The sequence below is a fragment of the Enhydra lutris genome, unplaced genomic scaffold (genome assembly GCF_002288905.1).
Source record: "Enhydra lutris kenyoni isolate GAN:26980312 unplaced genomic scaffold, ASM228890v2 scaffoldscaffold36, whole genome shotgun sequence".
NCBI classification, from domain to species: Eukaryota; Metazoa; Chordata; class Mammalia; order Carnivora; family Mustelidae; genus Enhydra; species Enhydra lutris.
The window spans coordinates 20048660-20072148 of NW_019154120.1; the positions used below are offsets into that span (position 1 = coordinate 20048660).

Sequence of the window (23489 nt, forward strand, 5' to 3'; positions counted from 1 at the left end):
ACCAAACATGGATCTGGGGCAAAGTGGACCAGCTAGTCCGAATAACAAAGGTGTATCTGCATGGAAACATCACCAATAGTGAACAATGATTTCGGATCAACGTAGTTAAAATAAAATACAATTTTTAGGTTTACATTATTTATTTCATAGTAAATGACAAACACTTATTGACCTAATACATTCTTAATGGTAAGGTTTTTTTGTGTGTGTGTTTGTTTGGGTTTTTTGTTTGTTGTTATTGTTTTTAAGTAATAGTAGCTCCCAAAGTTCCTCATGACTTATATTAAGAGACAAAAAGATATGGGGCAGTTAGGTGTATTCACATAAGTTTAAGAAAGATAGTGTTAAGCTAAATTAAATGTCTTCAGTGAAGGACTTGTCAGAGGCTTTAACATGTTAAAATGTAATGTACATTTCTGGGGGAGGGCTATAGATGGGGTGTAACATTTCCTAGGCCCTTTAAATTGGCCTTCCTTTTGTTTTGGGGAGCCTGCTGTGGGCTTATTATTTCAGAGAAGATCCTCAGGAGCGACGCTGCGTCGTCCTAGATTATAATGGTATTTTTTCCTTCCACTCTTCTCTGTGTATCTTAAGACGAAGTCATACTCTTCACACGGGGAATGTGTAGAGATTCAGGCTGCTGCCATGTTCGTGGATTAGTGGCTTCAAGTTAACATGGAGAAGGTTGCAGCTTATTGTACGACGTTACAGGTGTGGTGTACATCATTTGCACAACTCTAAAGTACCAAGAGACCTTTTAGGGATAAAACACCATGTAAATGTAAATTATCACCACCTATAAGACACTTTCATTAATTTCATATCAAATTCATGAGTGTTTTGAGCTCTGGGATTTGAGTCTTCAGTATCGGGCTTCTTGCTTATTTATAGATTTTTTTTTCTTTAAAGAGTTTAAATACCAACAGCACAGAGTAGTGCTAGGACCATAACCTTTGGAATCCAAGTGCCAGGGTTTGACTCCTGGTTAAGTCACTTACTGCCTGTGTAGCCTTGGGCAATTTTCTGTATCTCAATTTGCTCATCTACAAAATGGGTGTTTATATTACCTGCCTCCTAGGGTTGTTGTGCAGATTGAATAAATCAGTCTACATAAGGCCTTTGCGTACTGGGCAACAATACATGGCCAGGACTCAGCTATTCTTACTTGGGCAAAGGCGGGAAAAGTGAGCATGGAAAAGATGGAAGGATTCTAAATAGTAACCTCATGTATATTTTCAGAACCGCCCAAAATTTCAGTCATTGTTTAATGAAATAGTCTTTTCAGTATGCAAAATAATCATGATCATCATCATCATCATCATAATCACAATACTAATTAATAGGGTAACCAGGGATAGGTTGGGGTTGGGGACAGGGACAGAGATTTATTCTGATCTGAACATGGTTATGATGAGTTCCCAAGTCTGATGCCAGGGAACAAAAGGCTCATTCTTCAGTTCCCAGAATGGGGATTAACAGTGAAGCAGCCTTGCTTGGTTTGTCCTGAAACATCAGATAATTTTTCATTAAGGCTTTTCATGGGATGATATGTTCCCTTGGTACAGGTGCATCTTTTTCAGTGGCGGGTGAGATGCCTACCATTTATATATAATTTTAAAAGTGACCTTTTAAGAATGAAAGGTTAGAGATCCAAATATGACCTTGTTATCACCCTACTGGTCAACCACCAACGCGGTCTTCTAAGTCACAGCTTATCTGCGGAAATCATAGTATCAATAAGTTGTTCTTGTCTGTTTCCACGTGGATTAGAACTGTTCAGATGTAGTCATCGACCAGAACTGATACTTCTTGGATGTATCCCTGTGAATGAATGGGTTTATGAAGTCATTTTTTTTCTTCGATAAATATTTTCATTCTTATTCAGTTCCCTGGGCATTCTCTTACAATAGGATACCATGGATATACTGAAAGAAAAAATTAGAAGGCAAATAGAAAATGACAGAAGAACATAAAAGTACTAGGGGCGCCTGGGTGGCTCAGTGGGTTAAGAATATAAAAGTACTAAATTTGGAATTATATAGACATTTGTTAACAATACTGCACCCAAACAAAAAAAACATTTTTCCCACTTAACCTTTCCAGGGCAGCAAGATAGAGGATTACTGAATAGATCAACAAGAATCTAAAAAAAATTGGAAGCAGCTTATATTTTCTGCTCAGATTAGTTTTTCAAAGGCAACAGAAAAGGCAAGGAAATCCCTTATTGATTATCAATTACAGCCATTTTTAATAGTCAAATTTAAATATAGGTTTTAGCAGCTGGTGGGTTCGGTTTGGTCAAAACACGTGTTGACTTTCTGAATTGTTTGCTCACTGTAGATGCTGACTTGTTCTGGAGAAGGGGCTGCGTGTTGATCTCCTTTGTCTCCAGAAGGATTGATTGACGGATGTTGTGTCTGCTCATTTACAGCGTTTTTCTTGCTTAATTTAAAAAATTGTGACATAGTATTACATGTTCCTTGTATACATCATTTTTGCAGAAGAAAGTTGTTTAGCCAATATGTCGACTTAGTTTATATGAATTCGTCTCTATAGCTTTCATTCAGCCTTCAGTGTGCTCCATTAGGTCATATCATTCGCTTCATGCAAGGCAAATCATCACCAGCAGCAAAATTTAACATTTGGTCCTTTTAGGTATAAAAATGAATCAAATGCCTGACAAGATTGGTTTCTGGTATATATTTCAGAACCCCCCCACCCCCCACCCCTTTATGGGCATACAACAAATGTTACTAACGGGTACTTTTAGTTTCTAAAATATGGACAACAGTACTCCATGCAGTAAAAGACTTGAGCGATTAATGCTACCCTTATGCCTCTTTTGAGTAGTTTTAGCCATGGGGCTTGGCACTGCCACCATTGTCTCTGTGCCAAAAGATATCCGCAGCGGCTGTCGCGTTCTAGTACTGGAGGGTCGTCTCGAAAATTCCGCAGTGAACGCGCCGGGTTTGTTCATCGCTGCTATCTCTTTTAAATATTGGGAAAATAGGGTCTTTCGCTCTTTCAGAGCTCTGTTGTGGTTGTAGGGATGGGGGGAGGTGGGTGTCGAAGAATGGAGAAGAGAGGAAAGAAGCTGTCCGCGCCAGCCAGTTGGTCTAAGTGACAAAAATCCACGCCTGACATAGAGTAAACGCAGACATTGAGGGGCTTTTGTGTTCATGAGCACAGATAGTCACTTAAGAATCCTCCTCAAACACGTTATCAGCGCTCTTGAACATTTTATTATCTGAAACAAATGTTGCAGTGCATTTTAAGCAGAAAATCAACATCAAAACCATAGCTAATTTTTAATGGGCAGTTTACACAAAGACACATACATACATATATAATATATGTTTGTGTGTATGTATTTTAGAAACTGAGATGCCATTGTAAAATGGCTGCTGTCTGTCATTAGCAAATGATGGGAATAGATCTCATATGTGTGAGAAGGTGCTTGGGTTTATCCCCAGTCCCTGATTATTTTGCTCCCAAACAGGGGTTGGGGCTCTGAGGGCAGATTTATAGTTGAATTTGGAAACAAAAAGATGTAATAAAGTTAAAGGCTTACACTATCAGAATGAAATGTGTTCGTTCAGGATCTCTGGAGCGATCTATTTGATGGTAAAAGTGGTTGCTACATATGAAATCTTTACAAGGAGCATAATCCTAAAATAAATAAATAAATAAATAAATAAATTAAAAAAAAAAAAAGTGCACCTCCCAGCCTCCTGCTGGCTGCGCTGCCTCTTTGGTACCTCGCAGACTTCGACAGAGTCCTGGACGGGTGCCCATTGATGTCATGGAAACACTCAAATTACTGAGAATGATTCATGTCTATGCTGGTCTCTTATCCTCCCCCACACAAACAGGAGTAGATTTTTAACCCTGACAACTTGTAATTTGCAGTGGGTTTATTTTTGTATCTGGATAAATATTTTTTAACAAGCAAAATTAAGATTAAGCAGTCTGTATCTGATATGATAGTAAAGAGTGCTGGGTCTATGTAGCCAAGAGCACTTTGGGGACTGTGGGCAGCGTGAATTCATACTCTCTTCTCTCCTTTCCTTCCTACCCCCTTGCTCTTTTCATTCCACTCCCCCTCTCTTGATTTCTCTCCTTTCTCTCCCATTTATTTTCATTCATATTCTCTCTCTCTCTTTCTCTCTCCCTTACTATGTGCACTGACCTTCCGGCTTTAAAATAATGGAAGGAATAGCCCCAACTTGTATATATGAATTGAGACAAATCCTGGTAGGAAAATTCATCTCTCCAGGTCTATGTGCTGCAGTCGGGTTGGGAAATAATGCCAGGTGGTGAGACACTATAGGGGATGGCTTCAGTAATTCCTTCTAGAGGGGAAGGAAACAAAAAAAAAAAAAAAAAAAAAAGAGGATAACCCTTCTTCCTTCTTACTGTATTTTGTAATCCAATTTTTGGAAATTACCCTAACAGGACACTAGATGTTCAATTTCCTAGGAAGTCAGAGTAAATTCTGTTTTATCCATCTATCTTTCTATGTATCTGTCTGCCTACCTCTCTACCTGATTTTCTGGCAGTTAAACAAGTGAATATGATGTCAAAGGGAACTATGTAGTTATTGTTATTGAAGCTTTTTAGACACAAGAACTTAAGGAAGGTCAAACATCACTTGATAGCTCATAATGGCTGAGCTTTTTCTGTTAGTAATATTTATAAAGGGGAGTTAAAGGGTATAAGTAGCCTACATTTGACTTAGAACAAAAAGTAAATATGTGTATGTGACCATTTATGCTTCTGAAACGGGTAAATGTGTCTTTGGTTTAATGTAAAATCCTCATACAATGAAAGTTATTCTCTTAGATCTTTCAAGACTGACAGTCTACGAGATGGCATCCTGTTTCATTGGAATTGAAACTGATATGGGCATTGATTTTCTCCTTTGCCCTGAAAACTATACCAGAAATGGGGGAGCCGGAGGGAGTGTTTTCCTAAACCCAAGATTCACTGAGGCCAGTAGAAAAGTTAATACTGAGAGAGAGGGGGTTAATTTTAAGATTCAGGATTGGCTTTCTTTGAAAATCCCCTTCCATTTTATGTACATAGTGACTTCAGTACCAGTTACACTTTTGACAAGATAGAAGATTTATTAAAGATCCGTTCTTTGTGTGGTGTCAGGAAGGTAGACTCTAATAGCATTGTCGTTGAACCAAAAGATAAAAAATGACTGCCGTTACTTTTAACATTTATTTTAACTGGCATGGAGGGAGGAAAACTTGGGGGTCATAAACTCTAGAAGGACTTCAATTCCGTCTCTCAAAATACTAGTTCTGAATCTTCCCATTGGAAAGAACAGTAGAGTTATGTCCCCCTCAGCTCTAGTCTTGAAGAGAGAAGTATCCCTTTGTCTTGGGTGGGGTGGGATGGGGTTTGTCTTCTGGGTACTTGGTCATGCCACTAGTCCTTTTTGACGTCCTAATATGGATCGATTTTCTAGGACAACTCTTCACATGTCACTAAAGTCTGCTGCTTAGATCTCTCGTAATGTGGCTTCATTGTCTCCCTAGCAGATTATTAAAGCTAAACATACTTCTAAAAAAAAACAAATGAGCAGCCTCGATTTTATCCTTAGATATGTCCAAATAGCACCTGAGGCTCCATACGTCTGTGCAGAGACATCTACAGATAAAAACTGAGTTGTTAGAATTGGCACAACACATGGACAGTCCATTATTCCTTGTTCTACTGGGTCAATTGGTAGAATCTGAACTTGGGTTCAGAGGAGATGATTTTGCAAAAGCCCCCTTTCCCCAATGTAAATTCCATCATCATCGTCTTGATCATGATGGGGTGTACCCCTGGGAAAGGGAGTTTAAAAAAAGAGAGAGGGAGAGAGAGAGAGAGTCTCAGAATTTTGAGTAGTTTCTTTGCTATTTTCACCATCTGGAGAGCCTTGATTGATTAGCTTTGGCCTCACCATTAAGTGTCAATATAATCAATGGGAATTACTAGACTAGGGTCATTACATAGATAATTTGCCTGCTGTGTAAATAAAAATGAAATTGTTTAAATTTTGCGAGAGAAAGAAAGTGAAAATAAGGGCTGACAATTTGTTTGTTAGAGAAAGTGGAGGCCATTGGAATGACAGTTTTTGGAAGTGTGGAGCAGTTTGGCTAAGAATAGGAATGAAGGATATTTTTTTTCCAGTTTATCATAGCCAGAGAGAGGAAGTGTTATTCCCTCTCTTGCTTGCATACATTGCCAGTAGTGCCTACTTTACGTATGTAAACATCGGGGAAGAGAAGTGGATGTCTGTTACCTGGAGATTTTTTTTTTTTTTTAAGGAAAAACATAATTTACACTTTTTTTGTTGTTTCTCTTGGCAGGTAAAACAGAAAGGGGCTCATACTCATCTTATGGGAGAGAATCAACCTTACAGGGTTGCCATCAGGTAAGTGAGAATCTTGCTTGGGGAAGGGTTGAGAGAATGAACCTGGTAAATCAGTTTGTTTTGTAAATTAGGTGATGCATTTTCGAGCGTGGCACTAAGATGCACGGAAAGTCTGCCGACGCCTCTGTCTTTTAAAAAGTAATGAAATAGCACAGAGCTTGGAAGTAATAAACCTCTTGTTCTCTAGATCCCTGCCGTATCACAACTGCCTTCCCTGGCTTGTTTTTCTTTTTTAATCCATCAGCCCGTACCAGTGGCACTGTTTGCAAACTAGCAATGTCGTTTAAAGTGATTCTATCAAAAGAGTTTATTTGCAATTAAGAACTTAAGAATTTCTTACACTAGAAATACTTCGTGCAGCCATGTGTCAGACCCTGGGTTCGGGTGGTTATTGCCCTAAATTATAGTTTTCATAGGGACTGGATGATGTTGTGTGAAAACAGGGTTGTATTGAGGGATAAAAATGTCTGTGAAAATATGATTTGTTGTCCCTTTTTGTTTCTGAATTGTTTTTGGCTGGAAGTCAAGGCCAGCAGGCTAACAGCAAAGCCGTCTCAAGGGAAGCGTGCGTGAGCTAGAAAAATAAGAGTACTTTAATTAAATAATAAAATGCCAGTGTAATACAAAGGTATAGCATGTGTGTGTTTGTGTCTCTGTGCACTCTGCATTTGCATACTTTGCCCTCTCCAGAGAAAGCCCAGTTCTAAAAATACTACCCCTAGCCAAAAGTATAAGCTTTGTTTTAGGACAACTGAGTTTTGATAGATGCTTTCTTTTTAACTTCAGTACCGGTATTAATCGTACGTTTAAAATCCTTTATTTTGCTTAGGATTTAGACTTTCTCTTTTTGTAAGTGCATTGGTTTCTTACTTGGGAGAACTCTTGCTAGAATTTAGTAATCCTGTCTCATATTCGAAGCTTTCTACTGTTTCATTCCTCACCCAAGCCGAATGTACATTCTTCTTATGCTAGAAAGGGAAGGCTTGCTCTCGAACCCGCTCACCCTCCCATCTTCTTTAATGGTCTGGGGGGGTGCGTGGGGGGGATCGGTTTTGAATTTTTGAAACAACCTGTTTAATATATCCTGGAAAATGTGAGCAGGCAGTTGTAGCAATTAAACAGAGGCTGCGAAGGATGTTACCTTTATGTATCAGTCAGATGTCACTAGAGGTGGAATTCTGGTGGAGGTGTATTTTATTTTATCCCCCCCTGGATATATTTGCATTTTTAAAATTGCCTCCTCTGACCCAGCCACCCCTTCCGTCCTATTCAGCATCTGAAAGCTTGGTTGCAATGAGGGGAAGCGGTGCTTGGGTTAGAGCTCCTGCCACACGGGCTGCACAGTACAGTTTCTAGCAGTTTGTTTGGAAAGAATTCCGCAGGAAAGAAATTCACAGCCATTCCAGCACAACGGAAACATCTTTGGAATGTGAGTGCAAATGTTCGGGGCAGATAGCTCGGGCGACAAGCCTCTCAGTGCCGAGTCTCTAGTGTAAAGCTCCCAATTCCTGCAGAAGGGCCGGTTCCTGTGTATCTGGTTTCTGAGGGTCAAGGCAGAGGTCATTAGAGTTTTGGGGAGAAGAAAGTCGACAACATCCTTCCTTTTTGCAGATGGTCATGGCAGAGGTCTCTGTTTTTGCTGGGCCTCTTTTTCTGGTCAACGAGAGAATAGGCTTCCTCGCCCCTGTATCCTTTCTTACTAATAGGAATTGGCGTGATTCCTCACAGACACAAAGATTTCCTCTGCTGAGTAAGCGCGAGGCCCCTTAACTTGTTAAAGCATCATCCAGACCGCGTGAGTCTGTCTGTGTATGTGCGGGGACGCAGACCCTCCCTCGGTTTGTGGGAAATACTTCCCTCGGGTGAAACTGAAGTTATTTTTTTGGCAAACACAAGGTGAGAAGTGGAAGGGGCAGAGGGTGGAGGAGAGGTGGACGGACTGGTGTGTGATGGCTGAATTTCTGGGCCTCGGGAGGCTCCTTCTGAGACATTCGTGTCCAGGAAAATTCTGCTTTCTATCGGAGTATGACTGCATATGCTTTTCTTAAAAAGTCTTCATAATGTAGCTGTGGAGTGTGGAGAATTTCTCTCTTTCTTATTTCTGCTTCACGGTCGTGAGTGTTGCAAGAACTATCTCTGTGCTTAGCATGGTCTCAGCGGTATCCATAAACGGTGTGATCCCTTAAGGATAAATAAAAGAGCAAAATTTTGGAAATTCCCTGACTGAGAAAATAGGGGCTGGAGAGGAAAAGTGCCCATATTATGAATTTCTGCTTTCCGTGAAATTTGAGAATAGAGCAGACCATAGTGTGTCTTCCAGTGCATATCTGTCTTGTGCCGAATTGCTTTTTGAATATCCCTGTCTCCAACACCAGCTATGCAAACCAAAAAGAAAGGCAAAGTCTCGGGTATCTTGGGCTTCAAGTCTAAGTAGCAGATCACAGCTGAAATGATTCCCCACTGGGTGGCAAGGTGAGTGGCTCTTCTGGAGAGGAAGCTTTTGTTTCTCCTGTTTACTACATTCTAGAGATGCTGCGTGGAAATCCTTTACATGATATGCCCCGAGGAGCTCCAAAAGCAGCTTTATCGTATTATAACAATGTATCCTGTGGACTTAGAGGGATGAGCCCTGTGACATGTGAAGATGCTTATTCAGATCCCAGTAGCCTTTTGTTTGGTGTAGAGAAATAGTGGTGGTAAGCAACAGGTAGCAAAACGCTGTCCTGGAGAAATCAATTATTATTCTGAAATGTATGTTATTTTAAAAATGCGTCAGGTTAAAAGATATATGTATTTTACATATATGTATATATCTCCATGATGTTTCTCTTGAGGATTTAACAATAATAGTAACAGACACGTGGCTTTTTAAAAAGCAGATATTTTAGCCAAAATACAAAAGCTGGCAGGTTCTTTATTCAATTGTTTTCATTATAAATAGCAAAGGGATAATATGAATTCATTAATGCATTTCCATGTAAAATTATCAGAAATAAACATGGTAACTTTTTCAGACTTTTGAAACTGTATAGGAAATGAACCAATAGACAAAGCAAAGCAGCCAAATGGACTTTTTTTTTTTTTTATTAGTTCTCACTAAATATGACAAAACTAATTTAAATCAAATTGGGGTATGGAAATCACACCCAGGCTTAAAATGTTCTTGCCAAATTGCAACCTCATACTACTTTTACTGGCAGAGAAAATAAAATTTATAATGGAAAGTCTGACAGAAATGAAAATGAGCGGAAATAAAGTTTTTCACAAGATCGTCCAACCTTAATATGATAACCAATAGCTAATACCTAATGGGCATCACTGCAGATGGCAAAAGAAAAAAAATGTCATTTGCTTTTGACCTCCTTTGCTGCTTTGAAGAGGACGTTTGGCGATTGCAAACTTTTTTATCTTGCCGAGATCTTCTGTTTTTTGAATGAGATGATGATGTCAACACAACTGATTGTTATTAAGGCAGAAGTTTTCCCCTTAAATGGAAGTTCAGGATTAATTATCAGGAATTGTTTGTCTTTTCTTTTTTTTGGGATATAGCCCAGGTCTAAAGTAGTGGTTTCATTATTAGTATCTCCTGGGCAAGGTGTGTGTGGGGTGTGTGTGTATGAGAGGGGAACTCTATATAGAAACCTGGGCCTTATCTGAGACCAATTAAATTAGGATCTTATGAGTTGGGCCTTAGCTTTTCTGACAATTCCCCAGGTGATTGTACTGTGCAGCTAGGTTTGATCATTTCCTAGAATGGTCTATAGGAATATACTCTATTTTAAAGATGTGTCCAAAAGCTTGTATTGCCACTGACCTTGAAAAAGCTTTTAGACTTCTTGCCTTAATTTGGTTATTCAGGACATGGAAATATAATGCATATGTACTTCATTGAAGAGGTAGTGAAAATTCGTGATTTACTGAAAATCAGGAAGATGCCTTGAAATCTTTACACAAAATTCTGCAACTGAATGTCCCAGCCCATCTCTTGTTTTTTTCTAGTGAAGTCCAAGGTTTTAACCTCATCCACATTCTTTCTGTTTCTCAGCAAGTAATCAAATAGGACTATGCTGATAAAATTATTTGATGCTGAGATCTCAAAACTGACAGGATTTAAGAATTAGGCTTACTCTCAGATACTTTCGTTAAATTCCAGAAACTTTGAAACTGTATAGAAAATGCGTCTTCTCTATATGAAATTGATTTGCTCATAAGCCTCGTTGTTTTGAGTTCATTGAAATAAAACATTATAGTTGGTGCTGAAATGAATGGCACACTGAAGAATTCATTTTTTCTTAATTATTTTTATTTTTGAAACAAAAAGAATTACAAATGACTTCATTCTAAAACTTAGGGCTCCTTTAACTTTACCTTATGTGAAGTCAAAATGGGAAGGATATAAGCAGAGAAGGCATGAAATCCTTTGTCCCTTCTTAAGAAAATGGCTACTTAGGTCTTGTAGAAACAGAAATACATCTTGTCTTTTTTTTTTTTTTTTTAAATTTAGCATTATACTTTGTTTATGGTGGACAGTGGGTCAGTCTGGCCCACTGCATTCTTCTCAGGACCTTCTCCCATCCACGTACTACGTCTGCGTCCTGCCTTAGCACTTTGAGTGCCTTCATTGTGCCTCTTGAGTTTGCCATTACTTGCGTTCGTTGAATGTTGGTTTCCACCAAGATTCTGTAGACTCCTATGAGGCAGGGACCTCGTCGGCTTTATCTTGCTCTGCGTACTCCGTGCCTAGCAGGGTGAAGATTGTGATACCCTAATGCCTATTTCCCCCGCATCACGTTTAGGGATCATTTTGAGAGAGGGAAGTCGGGAAGTGGCGATGTATGGGAACCATAGGTTTAGCAGTTTTCATACCTACAAAAACGAGAAAATCACGTTCTCTCAAAGAAAGTCCTTTGGAAGTCCGCCCTTCTACTGTGCTGTGCGGGCCCTGGAAGGACACAGAGGTCCTACGGTGGAGAGTCACTCCTCCCTCACCCGGCGCTGACCGCCAGCCTGGAGGTGGTCTCACTGTTCGAGGCCTGAATGTTCGGGAAGGAAACAACGAGGGAGTCACATGTTCTGTGTTTCTACGGGGGCACGTCATTGGAACCAAAGGTCAGAATCGAGTCCCATGCTTTCTGAGTGTGCCAGGGAAGACAGTGGGACAGAGTGTTTAAAATCGTGACAACTTCAGATCTCACAGGGCCCTTAGTTTGCCGAGTATCTGCCATTGCGATTCTGCCCCAAGCAGTTTTTCAGGCAGCAGCTTCTTGGTCTGGGGGCACTGCTGTGGGCGAAGCTCTCACCCAGCAGCCACCCTGGTGCTCACCAAAGGGGACAATGGAACCATTCTTTCCTCGTATTGGTAAATAGGTATTTATTGGCCCTCTAGAGATTTGTTAGGTACTAAGAAGAAAAACAAAGGGAAGCTCTTGCATACTTTCCCTTCAACGTCCCCACTAGCAGCTTTCTGGATATCAGCAGAGACAATTCATCTCCCTTTATTTAATTAAAAATTTTTTTAGAAATCTTGTGTAGTATATATTTTCCAATATTCAGAGAAGTTGAAAAAAATAATAAAGTGAAGTGCCATATACCCACCACTTAGATTAAACAGTTGTTAATATTTGTTACATTTGCTTCATGTGTATAACTACATATACACGTTTTTCAGTGAACCATTTTTAAGTGGCAGACCTAATAAGATTTCACCCCTAGACTTTTCAGCATGTGTCTTTTAAAATTATAAACACTTAGACCCTGAAATGAAATACTGTTATCGCCCCTAAAGAAAATAACAGTAGCTTCCTAATCTAATACCCTATTTCTATTCTGATTTCTTAAGTTGTCCCCCCATGAAAATGTCCTCAATAGCTTTTTTACCCCCTTTGTCATTGCATTTATGCGTGGTGTTTGGTTTCTATTATCTCTTTATGATTTCTTTTAAGCTAGAACAATTCCTGTAATTAAAAAAAAAAAAAAACGATATTTACTTTAAAGAAATCAGGCCAGTTGTCTTGAAAAATATTCTTGCATCTCGAATTGTCAGATTATTTCTTTGTGGTGCTGTTTAATTTGTTAAATTAAGTTGAAAGGTTTCTTCGTGTGGATGTTGCACATTTTTGACCTGAGTATTTCATAGATGATGCTGTGTCCTTCATATGGAATGTAATGTCAAGTTAAGTTGCTATTGATGATGCTAACTTTAATCACTTGGTGAGAGTGGAGACCCCCACATCTTTCTATTGTAAAGAAACCTTTCCCTTTTTGCCATCAGTAAACAATCTTTGTGTTGATACATTAGCACTGGGCAAATATCCCAGTTCCTCAACAGTCTTTGACCTGATGGTCCTAGCATACACTGATGATGCTTCCCTTTACTAGCAGCTTTTGAACTAGTGATTTTTTTTTTTTTAAGCTCCATCAGTCCATCTCCATTTATAGCTGACATTCTTCTGTAAAAAGCTTCCTTTCATTGTTCATATTTTAGCGCTGGTAATTTAAGTACTTCATACATATACAAATAAATGTTAGTAATGCTTGTAATAGATATGGTACTGAAAGGTACTGGAAGCATTAAAGCATTCTTCAAATCTCATAAGGTGTATTGATAGGACAATGGTTATAGCTCAGGCTAAAGATCAGAAAAGCTTTAATTGCAGGAAGAAGGAGGTAATTATAGGTATGTTTCCTTGCAAATTAAACTCTAGCATTCTTTTGCTGAAATTTGGGACCTTATGACAATCTGCATCTCTAGTTGTTAGATTAATCTTGTCATAAACACTGGAGTTTCTCTAGGTTCTCTCTTGGCCCCTCTGTACTCTGGGAGTTTTTCTTAAAGACCTCCCAAGGCTGACCATCCGTGGCTGACCTCCGGAGTCCGGGAGGCAGCTGCGTTGCTCAGAGTTGCTCCACGGAGGCTCATTGAGATAGTGGATCTGGCTCCTCCCCAGTCAGTCCTTCCACAATCCAGATGTGACTGATGAGTGGGTGTCAAAACGAATGGGTTTCTAAATGTTAGTCTGGGCTCTATCTAGAGGAAGCCTGGGAAAAAAATTAGGCGCTGGTATAAACCTCTATGGTGATTATTATTGTCCTCATTGAATACTTAAGAAAATGAAGCCCAGAGAAGTAAAGCAAGTAGGCCTAAGGTCACAGCCCTGGTAAGCTTCACAGCTAGATTTGGAGCTCTCAAATGTCCCGTTTTAAAGCCAGTGTTCTTCCCGTGTGGGTTCCCTGCTGCCCAACCCATGATGAGGTTTCTAGGCTCCAAGGTCCGTATTACAGTCCATCTGGAAAACCACTTCTGGTAGATTCCAGGCCCACTGGAGAGTCTGAACCTGACATGGGGCCTGGAATGGTAGCTTCCCTCAGGTCTGTTCAGCGTGTGCTAGAACTCTGAGCACCAGGCAAGAGGAGGGTTCAAGAGGGGAGGGGGGCCACATGGCTCCTGACTGTGTGACTTTTTTTTTTTTTTTGCTTGCTGTTATTGTTTTTAAATAAACCACATGTGTCTATATGCATGATTCCCTTCTGTAACATCCTCAGAATTAGCATGTGCAATTTCATTAAAACCAATAAAGATTCCCTGTGAAAAGGCTGGGGTAGAATATGCCAATTCACATTTTAGCGACAGCATGAACACTTTCTTAAAAAATGTATAGATTATATTTGGGCCTTGCTTTTTGTGCAATGCAGGCAGAATATGGTTTGCTATTACAAGAATTTGGATTCTTCATGGATCAAATTATTTTTCCAAAAATATAAGAACTACATAGAGTGAAATTCTGAAACCAGGCCTTTTGCAATCTCTTAAGTGTGACCCCATAATTTTTCGATTATGGCATTTAACTTGCTTGTGAAATATATGAAATGACAATTACGTGTTAGAAGCATAGGCAAGTTTTAGACAATAGTTCAGGACAGTGAGTGCGTTAAAAAAATTGAAATTGCTCTGAGATGATTTATGAAACACCAAAAAAGTAAAGTCCTGGTATCTGAATGGAGATTTCACCAGAATCTTGAGATTAACTTCTCTTTTCTTGTAAAAAGTATTCAGGGGTTTTTAATGACCACTAGCAATTAGGAATTTAATTCGTCTTTATATTTTTGACATGGAAAGAGAAAGGGGAAAGCCAATTAATGGCTAAACAATTGATTTAAATTAATACTGAGGAGTATTTGATAAAATTTCTTGTTGAAACGTACCTGCCTGTGGTGTAGAAATCCTGATCGCCCAATAGCTTCTTCCCATAAGAAAGGCAGCATACTCCCAATGCAGTGTCAGTGAAGACTTTTCCCTATTAAATGGCAGAAATATTTATTCCTTTATATATGACTGTGCTTGAAATGGTTTCATCATTAAGGAGATATCTTCTGAAACTCTTAAAACTGAGACCCCAAGTTAAAATAGTGGGAATACTGCAAGATACCAACAAAACCCCATAATCTTTTTAGACATAAATACTTTAGAAAGGAATAGATACCAGGTCTGCTGCTGGGCCTGATAGAGTAACCTGCTTAGAATTGAGCCTCATCCTTTGAAAAAGTGTGTGTGTGTTCTGGATATTTATGTGGATTTCTTTACATACACCTTCTCTCACAGATAAACTGAGCTTCCTAAAGCATGGACCTTTTATGTTCAGTGTGTTATTTATTATCTAACAGAAGTAGTTTCTTGGGAAAAGAAACCCCGCAAGGATACATAGTTACATTTGCTCCAGCATTCCTAATGCCGAAATGTTTTTTTCATAGTATGGCACTTATTTTTGTTCTTAATAAAGGGAGAAGTCAAATTGTGGTGGGATAGCATCTTCAGTCTGGCACTCCCCCGGATTTGAATAGAATATACCGTCACTGTTTAATTCTTATGGTACTTAATGAAGTCTATATACCCCTCGATTTCATTACCGTCTTCTTTCAAAAGGCATCTTCCAGTGAAGGCTTTCTATGATGTCTTAAAAAAAACTAGATATATCTTATTTGCAGCCTCCCTCAAAGCCACGTTTGTGTGAATTTGGAGCGACAATTCAGTGATAAGAAAGTAATTAGGAAGACTATCACTGAGGTTTTCAAGCAGTGACCATTCTCTAGAGCTCTAGATGTGGGGTCCCCTTGTGTCGTGGTTTGACCGTGCATGCACACGGAATAATCCGAGCTCATTTGTACAGTGATAATGAACAGCAGGGCACTGAATCTTTTCAGTTTTATTGGTATTGTATACAGTAAGTTATTAAATTTCATCTCTGTAATACACCTGCAGTAAAATAACAGAACATTGCTGCACTTAAGGAACATGTGTGTGTGGTACAATGCCCTCCCTCGTCATTTCAGCCTCCCCCCCCACAACAGCTGCTTACAGATTTCAAAATCCATTGTATATATATTCCCTTGAGCCCACCTCTAATAATCGAGACACATCTGCCATTGCAGTATTATAGGCATATGTAGTTTTATTGAAAACTATACCTGTAAAAAAATTAAATAACTCCTACCTCAATTAAATTGGCAAGCTACCTTTTGCAAAGATCATATTGCAGACCTCCTGAGACCAAGTGAGTTCATTTTATTCTTATATTACAAATCACTAAATATGTTATTTTTATTTAGCCAAGAAGCTAGCTTTTCTCCTACTTTGGTAATATGTCACTTTCATCTCTTCTTATTTTGTTTTCCTTTTCCCCCTCCTCTTCACCTAGGAAAAAAATATATATATATACCATGCAGATTGTATGAAGGAAACACCGAGAGCCTCACTGAAGTAAAGGCAGGATAAATAAAGTCAAAGGGACCTGACCCAGCATGTAGCTTTATTTCTTAAGTGATTATTAAACAGACATAAAGGCTACAACATCAGGATCGAAATCTCAACTCATCTTGTACTTTGATAGAGATCTTTACAATTTTAGAGATCAGTGTGATCACCATAATGGCAGAAAAGGAAATCATATGAAGAGCGAATGGGTTAGGAGGTCATATAAAGCATATAGAGGTGATTAGATTAAGTTCCTTCCCTTAACATTCACATTTTTTTGAAGAATGGGTTGATAATAAATGTCTATAAAATAGACATTATTAATTTTTTATCCAGACAGGAATAAAACAGATATGTAAGGTGCCTCAATAATGATTCATCGTGAATTCATCATGCCACAAGTAGAGTGATTGAGCCAAGAAGAAGAGTTGGTAAACTTGCTGTTATCAGAGAAAATTCCAAAGACAAGATGCCCACTCTATGAATAGGAAGAAAACCATATACCCGTTTAGGAGAATGTGAAGGTTTCTCATTGCATAGTTTCTTAGAAAGAAAGAATGTTTTGTGCTATTCAGATGGCAGTGTGTGAAAGGACTGAAGCAATGAGACATGGATGCCTGTTCCCAAAGTGAGCGCAGACTTGGAAAATAGATCCTCTGATGACAGTTGGAAAGTGGATGGTTTCACAGGAAGGAGTCACAGATAAATAGTAGGTGATTGTTGCCATAGCGGAGGAAGAAAATCAAGCAGCCTTATTGATCACCAGTCAGGATTAAAAATAGTTGCGAACTTAAATGGTGAATTTTCTTTTTTGATAAGACTACTAATAAAAACCAGTGGTCATTTGGTTCCACTGGGGTTTGTCTGTGCTTGTGAGAAAATGCTCAGTCTCTGGTTAACAAGACCCTCTCATGGTTCACAGAGATTCAAAGTCTAATGGGGATAAAAAGCCAAGTCCTAGAGATGCCTGGCTGACTCAGTGAGTAGGGCATTCAGCCTCTTGATCCCAGCTTGTGAGTTCGGGCCCCATGCTGGACATGGAGATTATTTAAAAAAAAAAAAAAAAAAAAGGCTGAGTCCTAGATCAGGTCTTTGCTCACAGGTAGGGTCCCAAACCCCAAGAGACTCAGAATTCAAGATCTTAGAAGGATTTCAACTTGGTTAGGTTTTTTTTGTTTTTGTTTTCGTTTTTTTTTTTTTTTTTTAAATAGAAAAATGCATTGTAAGACTGATGAATCACAGACCTGTACCCCGGAAACAAATAATACATTATATATTAATAAAGAAAAAAGAAAAATACATTATAAATTCTAAACAAACTTTTTGAACAAAGCTCATGCACAGGTTGGGGAATACGACTTAAATCAGGCCGTGCTACTCCTTTGAGGCCCGATCCACTGAACTGCCCTCTCCTGGGTGTGATTGCTCTCTGTGGAAATAGCTCTTACCAGTGTTCCGAACTGTGCAGTGTGCTTGTCGCACTCAGCTCTGGGGCTCAGAACTGTCACGTGGAGAGGGACCGGTCCAACACAACATGAGCAGTGGTAAGAGATGTGCTGTGGACAATGTCACGTGCAAAGAGCCGTGTCAGCAGCTGCTACTCCTCGGACACTGTCCCTCAAGGAGAGTCTTTTCGTGTCTTCTCCACTTAGCTGTCTCAACCAAAGAGAAATCACTAATGGGGTCCTATTCTTCTCAGACCTACTTGCACTTAGTTACCAAGTAAGATTTGCTTGAGTTTGTTTCCAGAGTATAAGTCCTGGGTGTGTCTTTTTGTCCATGAAAAGAATATTTAAGTTTGGGGTTTTATATGTGGGGGAAGGGGTTATTCTTGGATTTATTTCTAGGAGAACTCATTCCCTATTCCCTTTTGCAGATAACACATACACCCTATAGTTCCTAGACTCCAGACCGCCTCTATTTCATACTTTGTTACAGAGCAGCCCGTCATCTCATTGTATCCTAGGTAACCATACTATCCTCTTAAATTTCCTAATGTGCTTCAGAAACTCAGATGTCAAGGTTGGAGGCTCCGGTGGAGCTCTAGTCAATAGGTCTCCCTTAGTTACCTGGTGCAAATAATTTTATCTGTGTTCTAGATATTTATAGATATGCTCTAGAAATAGAATGCAGACATACTAAATCAGCTCTGTAGAACCTCAGCCAGCAATCAGAACATTCTGGAACATTCCACAATAATACATTCCACCATACCTTCATTTGGGTGTTCAGTAAACATTTATTATGAAATAGCACCCAACACCCACCCACCCCCGACTTGACCCCCCAAAGGTCATGATATCATTACCTTGGTAGAGGGTTTGAACTAATGGTACAGTCATCTTATTGGTGCCTCTAAGACATAACTTCCCAAGTTCATATTCTTACATTTATTTAGATATATTTTTCAAAAGACTAGAGTAAAGCACAATTATATTTTTGTGCCTTTGACCTTGAATTTTATCAATTGAATTTCCCCTCAAGATTAGTCTTGCATCTGTGCTGGCTTGGTGACTGACCTCCGGGTGCCATCAGAGACTGCTCTGTGTCCCTCACCCCCAGAAACCCTCAGTTTTCAGATTTCATGGATTTTGCTTACTGTACCAATCAATCTGCCCCCTCCCACACACACCCAGCCACGGCTGTCGCTGTGTCTACTGCTCTACTTCCCTCCATCTCCACCTTCTCCCTCATTTGGCAGCTCGAGTGGTTTTCTCCACAAAATCTTGATGCCGGTCTGCCCTTGCTTAGCCTCCCTTTGTGGCTTCCAGGACCCATCCTTAGCGTCATGTACAGACTCTTGATAGCCTGACCCTCCTCTTGGCCTCCAACCTTGCCTTTCACGCTCACTCGCATCTGTCCCGGCCATACCGAGCTGTTTGTAGTTCTCTTAAGGGCTCTTTCGTAATTCTCTCTGTTTTTACAAGAGCCCTGCCATTGGCCTGGAATATCCCCCCTTCCATTAGTTTTACCTCGTCCAGATTCAGGTCATGCACTGTTTCCTGCAGGGACCCTAGGTGTTCTCCCCGGGCCAGAATGGGGCGCTCTCTTCTGTGCACAGGCAGCCACTTCTTTCTCCAGACAATTGTCACACTCTCCACAGCCTGCAGACCCCAGGGAGCAGGGTTGTCATCTCTATCCCCAGTGCCTCACAGAGGACACTCGGTGAGTGTTTGCTCAAGTGTTAGTGGATGGAGGAGTAAATGAACAAATGAACCACAACAATATCACATTATATAACTTGTGAGCAGATAACTTGTGTTTAAGCACTTCCATGCAAATTTCTTGTCTTAAATTAATCATGCCAGTGATCCCACTGAGGTAGGGACTATTTTTAATCCCCATTTTATTGATAACAAAACAGAAACACTCAGAGCAATTTTGTCACTATTAATAGCAAGTGGCAGAGATGGGACTAGGGGACAAGGTCTTTTGGCTCCAGATTTATCATTTTCCCTATCGCTTCTTTATTTCTGGATAAAGCTGGTGACACTTTTTGTCAGAGCAAATAGCCCACAGAGTCTTCTCGTAGGTGCCTCCCTCTCTCTTTTCACTGTTAACTTAGCTATCATCCAGCTTAGAGCACTGGGACCTCTCTCTCTGTCAGTGAGAAAGACTGCCTTTCTGAAGAGGACGTGATGAACCTGGCAATCTCCATCTCCAGAACATTGTCTTTAGAGAGCCACAAAAGAGAGTATTTTGAATTTTTCCCATAAGTAACTACAAGTTGTACAGAATATGATGCATAATTCCTGCAGTATAGTTACCTGTCGGTGGCAGTAACTCTACTTCATGGTGGAAGGACCCCGATCCACCTAAGCATGGTGAGGCCTTGAAGCTGAGGGGGGAGGTGTGGTACCAAGTCTCTCTTACCGCCATGTTTCCTCCTTCATTCTCTGGGGGTACATCTTGCTGGACAGAGGCTGTGTGGGAACAGGGAAGAAGTGGGTGAGATGAGTAGGTCACGATTTGCTTCTTCACATCTCCTTCACATGATTCTTTCTCTTTTAACCTTGAGCTAGGACATGAAAAAAACTAATGACGATAATGAGTTTAACTTGTGTTTTTATATTATTGAAATCCTTAAGGATAGAATGTTAGAGTAAGAAAGAACTTAAAAGCCACGTTGTACCTCCTGCCGCTTTATGGCAAATGGGAAACTAAAGCTCAGAGATGTTGAGAGACTTGTCAGTGTTACACAGCAGACCTCACTCATACAGACACACCCAAAATGGTTGAAATTTCAATAGCGTGTAACATTGAAATTTTTCCTTGATGTCTTTGTAGCCTTTTTCTTCCAAAGAATGCAGGGCTACTCAAGACCATGAAGTAATAGCCAGTAGCAGCTGCAAGTACATCCTGAAGAAATTTCTAGACGAGTATCCCTTTGTTCAACAACCACTGAATTGCACCATCACAGAGCCAGAGGGTGTAGTTTGCTTGTAAATACTGAGTTTTTGAAATGTCACTGTAACATTGGAAAAATGTTGTCTCAGAAGGTTGCCAAAGTGACAGAATCCCGACATTGTAAATACCAGCCAACACAAGTGCTCATAAATGACAGGAATAAAATATATTTGACTAAATCCATAATAATCACTGATAACACTGTTTACCCTCAATGACCAGGAGCTGTGAACTTGGATAAAAAGCACATGTGTGCAGATATCTTTAATGTGTCTGAGCCTCTAGCCATTCCAGAGTATTTTGATGGAAAAGCTCCCTAAATATGTAAAAGCTTTACAATAACTAAGAAGTAAGTGCACAAGATAGGGTGTCAGGCAGCCCTAATGGAACTGGAGAGAGTCTTGACTATCTTCAGCACCGCAGAGGACTGATAAGGCCCCATTGTTCTGGTCAGAACCAAACTGTGAGCCAGGGGAACCGGACCATCAATACTCTATTTTCCATAGATGTGATTTCTAGAAGGTCCATTTGCCACAAGCAAGAGCTCACACACAAGCCATGTTCTCAAGAGAAAGAAAAAGTGGAAAGAACGTAGAGATTAAAAAAAAAAAAAACTCAGAGCAACAAAGGCAGGATTTCCACGAGAACCTGCACTATTCTTTCACTTGAGAGAGATGGCAAGGTGGCCAGACCTCCCACCAGTCTTAATATTTCTGTAGGTCAGGCTTTTTCTCAGTAGTAACTGTCCTCTGTAGAAATGATAGCCTCCTGGGGCTCCTGGGTGGCTCAGTGGGTTAATGCCTCTGCCTTCGGCTCAGGTCATGATCCCAGGGTCCTCTGCTCAGCGGGGAGCCTGCTTCCTCCTCTCTCTCTGCCTGCCTCTCTGCCTACTTGTGATCTTTGTCTGTCAAATAAATAAATAAAATCTTTTAAAAGAAAAGAAAAGAAATGATAGACTCCTTCCCTCTTTTGTTCTAGCATAAAAATGGGTTTTAGGGGCTTTAGGCGGGTACGTACAAGGTGGCAAGCCAGAGTCCCTTTAGCCTCTGTGATGTGGCTCTTCTCCGTGCTCCATGTATCCACATCACCCCAGTGCCTCAGGAATGCTCCAGGACAGTGCAGACTGCATGGCAGACGGCTGGCCCCTCCCTGTGTTTCAACTGGTGAAAGAGATAGGAGGACTGGCATGTCCGTCCCAGGAGCTGCTCTGAAGCTGGGATGATCTGGGGTGGCCTGGAATGACCTTGGTTTTGTGTATGCAAAATACTTGGTCTTTTGCCTTGACAGACTCCTGTATTATTGTTGTTTTTTTTTTTTTTTACAGTAAGCATTGCTTTCATAACTAAAAATAAAAGACCGCATTCAATATTAGAAATACTCAATGCTGATGAGATTTGGGGAAAAGCTACAAAATAACACACTGCAAATTGATGTTCGACCAAGAAATTACAGCAATTGTGCTTCTTGGATTTTTAATTTTAGGAAAAGAAGCATTCAGTTAGAAGATGCCCATTTTAGCATTTAGCTAGAACGGTGGCAAAGAGTTCGAAATGATTGGAGTGGCAAGACTATGTGATGTTGGTATATTTTGGTGTCCATGAGGAGGGTCTATGTGGATAACACAGCTTTAAAAGAGTGTGCGTGGAGTAGGGAGCAGGAGTATCCCAAGGAATTCAGTGCTTGGCCGGGCATCCGGTGACATTAAACCCAGCCAATGGGGATTCTCTGAAAGGGGACCCAGTTTCTTGAGATGCCCACAGCTGGCAGGAGGTGGGGCCTGCTGTGCTGGTTTGACTCAAGAGGTGTAGGTGTTGGTGTTGGAGTTGGGGTGGTGGCTCGTCTCAGGCCCTGTGCTGGCGAGGCTCCTTTTTGTAGGTCATGAATGCAGAGACTGAATGGGTTCTTACATTTCTCACAAAGAAAGACAGCTTTGTGTTCCAGAGATGAGCTAGAAGGCTGCGGCCATGAGGACAGTCTGCCACTTGAGGCATCCTGCAGTAATGGTCCCACTGCCTGTTGTCTGGGCTTTGACAACCATGTATACCTCCTAGGCTAGGAGAGCTGAACCAGAGCTGGAAGAGCCTTGAAGTCTTTTTGCCTCGACTCTTGAAGGACGCCTAGTCCCAGTATTTACTCTTTCCACTTCTCCTTTTCACGCTTTAGTGATTTTAAAAATTATTATTATTACTACTTTTAAGATTCCATTTGTTTATTTGACGGAGAGAGACACAGCGAGAGAGGGAACTCAAGCAGTGAGAGTGGCAGAGGGAGAAGCAGGCTTCCCGCTGAGCAGGGAGCCCGATGACACAGGACTCCATCCCAGGACGCCGGGATTTGACCTGAGCCGAAGGCATCATGACCCTTAACGACTGAGCCACCCAGGCGCCCCTAAAAATTATTTTAGAAAACACTTTGGGGGGTTTATTTTAGGCGTGACAGGCAGATTGGACTCTTCTTTGGGATAGCTGAAGAAGAAAAGCTGAATGAAAGTGGCCAGGGTACAGGGTGGATATGGATCAGGGTCAATTTCAGTGAGGCTGTATTTTGTTAAAATTCCTCTTTCTCTAAAATGGACCTCTGGTGCCTTGCCTTCTGTAGTGCAGGGGGACAGCCACAGGTCTGACTCGATATCCACTTGGTTCAGCTGCCCTATTTTTCTTCCTGTATCCTCTGCTTCCAACCAGCTGCTCTTTTAAAACCCAAAGAGAAGTAAAAGAGCAGGAGGGGGAGGCAGGGAGGGAGAGAGAGAGAGGTATTTTTATTATCAGCGGGTAAAAATACCTGTCAGGCTCATAAGGTAGCTCCTTAGTGAATTTAGCATTTAATTATCAGTTTAGAGGGGATATCTTTGAGCTTAAGAGTTAGCTAATTAAGAAAATAAGTGTAAGATTTGGGGAACTCACT

General features: G+C 40.4%; 1 protein-coding gene across 3 annotated transcripts in view; it reads left to right on the top strand.

The window, feature by feature from the left end:
• LOC111154213 (transcription factor 4) overlaps positions 1–23489 on the top strand; it is a 349469-nt gene that overhangs the window by 171206 nt on the left and 154774 nt on the right. For all 3 annotated transcript variants that reach the window (XM_022513674.1, XM_022513673.1, XM_022513675.1), the window contains one exon: positions 6366–6430. In XM_022513674.1, coding sequence (XP_022369382.1) covers positions 6366–6430 — 65 coding nt within the window. The remainder of the gene's footprint in view (positions 1–6365; positions 6431–23489) is intronic.